The sequence below is a fragment of the Sphaeroforma arctica genome (assembly GCF_001186125.1).
Source record: "Sphaeroforma arctica JP610 unplaced genomic scaffold supercont1.57, whole genome shotgun sequence".
Lineage (NCBI taxonomy): Eukaryota > Ichthyosporea > Ichthyophonida > Sphaeroforma > Sphaeroforma arctica.
The window spans coordinates 130,925-137,624 of NW_014040501.1; the positions used below are offsets into that span (position 1 = coordinate 130,925).

Below are 6,700 nucleotides of genomic sequence, written 5' to 3' on the forward strand. Positions count from 1 at the left end.
ATATATAATTATATATATAAGTAGCATTGTTATATTATTATCTCCACATTGACGATGATTGATTGTCCAATGCTTCCCAATGCCCATCTACTGTATCAGGTAGAACAAGGTGATGCTTCCGATTGTGCCGAGGCTCTGGTCAATGCACCTTTGAGGGGTGAATGGCGAAAGCTCAGTCGCAAGAATGACAGTGTACAGGTTCTTGACCCGGCCGCGAAGTCTGCTTGGGAGGTAGGGTGGCCAGACTTTGCGGCAGCTGCACTCAGGACTGGCTGGGTCGAGTTCATGGATGGTGTGTATGGTATATGTGACGATAAGGGTTAAAAGTGGTACAAATTGCGTGTTTTTGAGACGATAGGCGTGTACAAAGTATGAGCTGAGATTAATCTGCTAAGCGTGTGCTAAGCGTTTTAAAAAGTGTGTGATAAGTACCTTCTGTGCCCAATAGCTGTTCTTTATACCTGCGCGTCTGCCTATAGTTATAAGTACGCATGGGCGTGGTTCAAAACAAGCTACTCTTCGAGGCAACACACCGAGTCGTGTCGTCATTCGTTTTAGTCAAGGTGTCACGTTCTTTCGAACTGAATGCCTACTCGAAATTATCCTATATTTTTAGCGGATCTCAAAATAGGTTGTTTCTATTGCGAATACCAGGTGAATGGGATCTGTATTTGACGAAGAAAATGAATAAGAAGCAGGCGCAGTGTGCATGGCAGCAGGAACAGCCTATGAAGGCTCTCTGGGTGTACACACCATATGATTACCATAAGTACTGGTTCTATCCTAGGCCTGCGTTGATGGGTAAGTACAAATCAGGCACACGATTTCTGTTTTGTAGTGATGTTTATACTGCGTAGGTCACTTCCCATTATGACGCTTGGATCATGTTACCATGTACTGGATCATGTTACCATGTTTTGGATCATGTTACCATGTTTCAAATTATGTTACCGTGTTCTTGCGTTCGACGATCCAATGATGGTACATTTGCATGCTTTGAATTCAAATCCTACATTCTAAGCTGTGATGATTCCCTTTTTATAGCACCTCAAGCGATCATCGTAAGATCAAGTGTCATGCGTGTAAGTATGTAGAAATTGACATCTAGTCGCTCCTATATCGAGCCGCCTGCCATGTTGGCTCCAATCTTTATTATGTAGCAAGAATTCTATCACGCCACGTCTGTGATACCAACGAAACTTGTTCCCGTCTTTCAAAGTTTTCACCATACCAGTTCCTATTTTCCGATTCCACGTTTGAAACAGGTAAATGGATACACGTGCTTGGTGATTCGCTAGATGAAGGCTATCTTTTTGACATCTTGACGTACGCACTTAAGCAGCAATATAGCGAAACCCCAGGTTTGTGCGTATATCTATGTCGAGTGTGCCACCCCATATACTATATTTGTGAATGTACCTTCAAGAACATTTAAACGCTTGGAACCTATTTCTGGAGTACAATTGTATTATTTCAAAACATCTAGCATACTCTTGGTACTATCTTATTCACGTACTGAGGTAGACTAATCGAATACCATCAGCACCCCGATGGCGCAAAGCTGAAGCAGAAAAATACTATAGTGCGCTAGGGACTTTTCAGTAGGTTTGCCGTTTTTCAAGACATATATCCAGTATGTTTAAACGCGCATCATCTGTCTCACGTAACGGTATGTACGTGACACTCAATGATTCTCAGCTCCACAAACAGCCAAGATACATTGATTGAGAATTTCGTTGGTTCATGTCGACAAAATATTCATTTGTGCACATTTCATAAGTAGCAGTCTGGACTAACCATTAATAGACTAGTTGAGCACATCGTTCACGAGAGCCAGTGTCCTGGACAACATGTTTGTGGATTAATTATGCACAGGGTTTTGTAAATACTGTGCCACATTCATATATATATGGTAAGTCGTAATTACAGAGACATGTTCGCTTGGTCAAACGAGCTATCGCATGCCGACAGCAAAAATTCGCAATACACAGCAGCAAACTTGATCGACCGTGGTGTATGAAGCAACTTCACAAATTTACCGATGCATATACAGAGCCACATGGTTCTAAACAAATATTTCGTCTCATTTCGACATATGTACTTGATCTCCACAGTCACTGCCGACGTCACGCTACCAGGCTGGGATTGGAGCGACCAGCATCCACTACGAATTTTCCATTTCAAGAAGCTTCGCTTCACAATGACCTTTCAAAAGCTTACTCGACCACGAATAGACGGTATGATTATAATATATATATATATATATATGTATATATATACATATACATATATACATATACATATATACATATACACACACACACACACACACACACATATATATATATATATATATAGTATATATATATATATATATATATATATGTATATATGTATATATGTATATATGTATATATATATATATATATATAGATATAGGTATATATTTATTCATATCTCTTGCGTGTACACCACGGTACCGCATCTGCACTCAGCTTTTCGCACCGAGTCTTCTACTGTGTTACGCGCTCCAAGAACGACTATTCGGCCTTTCAAGGATTGGCATCGTTTGGGTCGGATATACATTCACTTGCAAAGACACTGCTGGGTTAGCACCTACAGTACTGTGATCCTATTCGTGCGCGAAGCTGTCTGTGCTTACAAAGTAGCTATGTGCTACCTGTATATTGAGCACTTTCTCGACGGTATCATCTCCTGCACTTGCTTTCATACAATGGCTTCTCTGCGGTTGTGGGGCCGGCTTCGTTCTACGAACGATGATTACGACCCGTTTGATTATTGTATACTATTGTTGTCGATGAGTAGGTATTCTCTGTAGGTGCAAAATCACTATGTGGCGATGTACTAAGTACATCACAACTATGTGTAACGTATGGGACTCTTCGCTCACTGCAAGAGTGCAAAAGTATCGAGCACTCGTACTACGCGAAGTCTTTGGAAACACATCCGACACATTCAAAATACCTGACACTGAGATAAATGCACTCAGCATGCACTAGTTTTCAGTAGACACTGATATTCACAATACATCCAGGCTCCTCTTTGTATTAATATAGTAGCAAACCAAACGCACCTGGAAGGTACTCTATTTTATTGAAATTGCTTGCGTCACAAGAAATGTGTCTCAACTGAGATCTACACGAGTATTATTCATAAAACCAGTATATGAAGAAGTATGGCCATTTACTTGTACTCCCCGATATATGCATGTGCGTGAATATCACAAGACGCTGAAACAAGCCACTATCACGAGCACCGCTATCTTACAACTCACGATATGCTTCTTTATAACAACTATGCACACTCCAGGTTTCCATTTCTATGAGGACCCCCAGGAGTATGCAGGTCGAGAATGGCCCGGAAGTGCCGGTATACACAACATGTGGCAAGAGGCGCGTATAGTACTCCCCGTAGGGCATCAGCCACGTCCCACGCTGGCGGTGTTTCATTTTGCCTTACATTCACTCAGTAGAGGTTTGAGTCCTGGTCTATACGAGCTAACGCTACGAAAGGTAGTTGCGTGCTAGGGAAAAGTCTTTAGCGTTGTCGATATCAAATAATTACATGTGGATATTTTGTATATACCTCTTGCAACACAAAGTATAGGTACTTTGGGCATCCGTCTATTCACCTGATTGAACCATCGTATGTTTGAGTAACTTACGCTTATAGAGCTAACAACGCTCCAGAGGCCCTGTGCTCCAGACTAAACAACTCGAGGTGTGTGAAAAGTCGATACCTAATAATGTTCTAGTAGTTTTGAGAGTGTCACTATGAGACCTGCCTAGGACAGAGCTTTTCTAGAGTGACTGGATTATATGCACTGCGAGCGTGATAGGTGTGTGTGCTTCAGGTATTGGTTTGCATCTATTACTTGTCATGCTGAATAAATTTATTGATATCAGCCAGCCCAATGCTCCAAACTACTTCAACCCCACACTCTATATGAGTTGATACGCACTCGCAAGTGTTTTGAAAGGTATCAAAAAAAAATTTAGTGAGGCATGAGCGACTGAGTTATGAGCGATATGCAAATGATTTAGGGAGAACATACGTACGAAATCTCATAAACATACATCTATAGACCCTGGGGTTTTCAGTGGTTTTAAAAGAAACTAATAGGTGAGCTGGAAACTCACTTGCTCATATGTGCAGGAAGACACAACACGTGGATTCTAACCCAGTACCGTTTGTTTTTGCTGTATCAGCTCGTATATTGGTGGAAGAGCAACCAAGAGTATGGCGATGTCCCATTGGTGTGGAGAGGCTCGTCTGTGACGCACTTCCACGACAGAGAGGACTACCTGTACCAGAAACACAGGTGTCTAACTCGCTATAGACTGCTGGAACGGGACCGCATTGCAAAGGTACGTGCTAATAGGTTCGCAAAGGTACGTGCTAATAGGTTCGCAAAGGTACGTGCTAATAGGTTGGCACTCTCAGGGAAAGGATTGATTGATCAACCCTGGAAGGGCTTGTCCATATTCATATACATCTACCTTTCAATCTCGAAGTGGCTTGAATCGGCTTTAAGTACGTCTTAGTATCAAAGGTCTCGGCAAAGTTGCGGAAATCATTTAATAATGGCCCCAGCCTCTGTTCTTGTAAGCTGTCTTGGCGTGAAGCCACGGTGTATTTTGTTCGCTAGCTTGCCCATATGCATGTGTACAAAGCAAATGCGCGCGGAGTTGGAAGTATGCACCTACTGAATACTCCCACGATCCTGAATCGTCTTCGGAAGATTCAATACTTCAAGCTTAACACTGTCAACATCTTGATATACTTCCAGACCGTCATGAGAGAAACCAACACACCGGTATTGGACATGTGGAGTGTGACCGATGGCCGTCCAAGTGCCTCGTGGGATAGACGCCACTTCTCTGACCGTGGCGACTGTTACGGTACTAAAGTAGAGAGATCGATGGTTTCAGTGTTATTAAGTCACCTGTGTATCATGAGCTCGAGAAAAATTGGAGGGATGAGCTAGATTGATACGATGTACACTAAAAACATAAAAGAAAATAGTATGTGTACTGTAATTATTAGAATGCAGTCAAGACCAATAGCCTCGATATCCCTCGATATCTGTTCTGCAGGCAAATAAAAGATACTTTGCTGACCGCTTTGTTTGTGCCATTAACTGTGCCTTAGTATCTATGGAGTTGGCACTTTACAATACCGTTTATGAAGTATATCACGATTGCGGCGAGAGAGGTAGAATCAGGCACTATGCCTCTCATATTTTGGAATAATATGGTATACTGAAATATTCAAACATATGTGAAATAGACACTAATACATTACACAAATCTATCCCATTATATGATCCCTACGGTCATTGTTTGTAAATATGAGTGAATGAAACATACTTGGTAAACTGGAATAAATAGTAATCGACTACTAGGGGGGTGGTAATACATCTACAGAAAAATTTGTTGTTATATGGTTCCTATGCATGTTGTTTTCTTTAGTGAATGAAGTATTTTGGATATACCTGTAGTACTTAGCCGTTACTTCATGAGATATATCGTAAAACATACTTTGAGACGCCACCACCATGTGATCTCTACGCACGTTGTTTGTACTACTTTAGTGAGCGATTCTAGTTTAGCATACCGGAATATGTAGGCATCAATTCTCAAAACACATACTAATGCATTATAAGACGATGGCATCACGCTATGTGGTCCCTGTCAATAATATGCGAACCTGCGCAACGGTCGCATCCAGGGATAGTATAGCATCTATTCTATTCGATATTTTGTATCACTTTTATAGCAAGATGGTTTCACGCTATGGCATTCCTATGCACATTGTTTTGTGATAGTTTTGTGGGTATTACTTTGCCACTGGGACACTACAGTCTACACTGAGCAAGAAGTGCTGCAACCTGTTGTGATTTAAATTACATAGTTCACTTGTGGAATCGCCGCTTATCGCCATAAACCCTATATATATATGCAACCCTACATACAAACCCTGCTGGGACTCTCGTCGAGTCTTTTTGTTTGTGTAAATATAAATACGTGCTATGTTATAATGATGAACACTATTTTGAAGCATACACATCATGTCAATATAATAAATACCTCTTGAGACGGCATTTCGGGTTATAGCGCGCTTGGTAGATCACTGTGTGTATACAATTAGTCTTACATTCACGAAGTATATGAAGCACGAGGGATGTTGTATGTAAGTGAAAGAACCACGACCGATATTATACATGTATGCGAATATATGCAGAAGCAAAACCACAGACATCTATTGAAGGCTACGGTGCGTGATCACGTTCAAGCATATACTTCGTAAATTCCAACTTCGAAGTACCACCGATTGAAGCCAACAAAATACAATTGCAAAATACAAGCTAATTATGCGACTTGACAAATTATTGCGACCGGGTTTAGCCCAAACCAAAGCATATACTTCTCACTTATATCCTTCTACGCAGCCGTTGTGTATCTTTCATGAGAAAGGGGTGCGACGAAGGGAGCATGGTACTATAGACAAGTCAGGTAGTGAAAAGCCAAGGTCGCATCACAAGTTTAAATACGGATCACTGGGGCCACCTGAGAAGACATCGCGAGTCAGACCATTAACGTACGATGATGTCTTTGCTAGCGCCAATAGTTCGTGTGCGTTTCCGATTTCTCCGAAATAGCTTAATTGGCCTCTTCTA

At 41.4% G+C, this 6,700-nt stretch overlaps 2 protein-coding genes across 2 annotated transcripts in view; both read left to right on the forward strand.

The window, feature by feature from the left end:
* Positions 1 to 683: 683 nt before the first annotated feature.
* On the forward strand, positions 684 to 5,008 carry SARC_01455 (hypothetical protein; the record flags this gene model as incomplete). Its single annotated transcript, XM_014304832.1, has 6 exons — positions 684 to 801; positions 1,266 to 1,361; positions 2,115 to 2,237; positions 3,331 to 3,495; positions 4,177 to 4,436; positions 4,811 to 5,008. 6 exons carry the CDS (start codon positions 684 to 686, stop codon positions 5,006 to 5,008), a joined length of 960 nt encoding a protein of 319 aa, XP_014160307.1.
* Positions 5,009 to 6,083: 1,075 nt separating this feature from the next.
* Positions 6,084 to 6,700, forward strand: part of SARC_01456 (hypothetical protein) — a 2,854-nt gene continuing 2,237 nt past the window's right edge. The window contains exon 1 of the mRNA XM_014304833.1: positions 6,084 to 6,621. Within this exon, the coding sequence (XP_014160308.1) occupies positions 6,395 to 6,621 (227 nt within the window). The 5' untranslated portion in view covers positions 6,084 to 6,394. The remainder of the gene's footprint in view (positions 6,622 to 6,700) is intronic.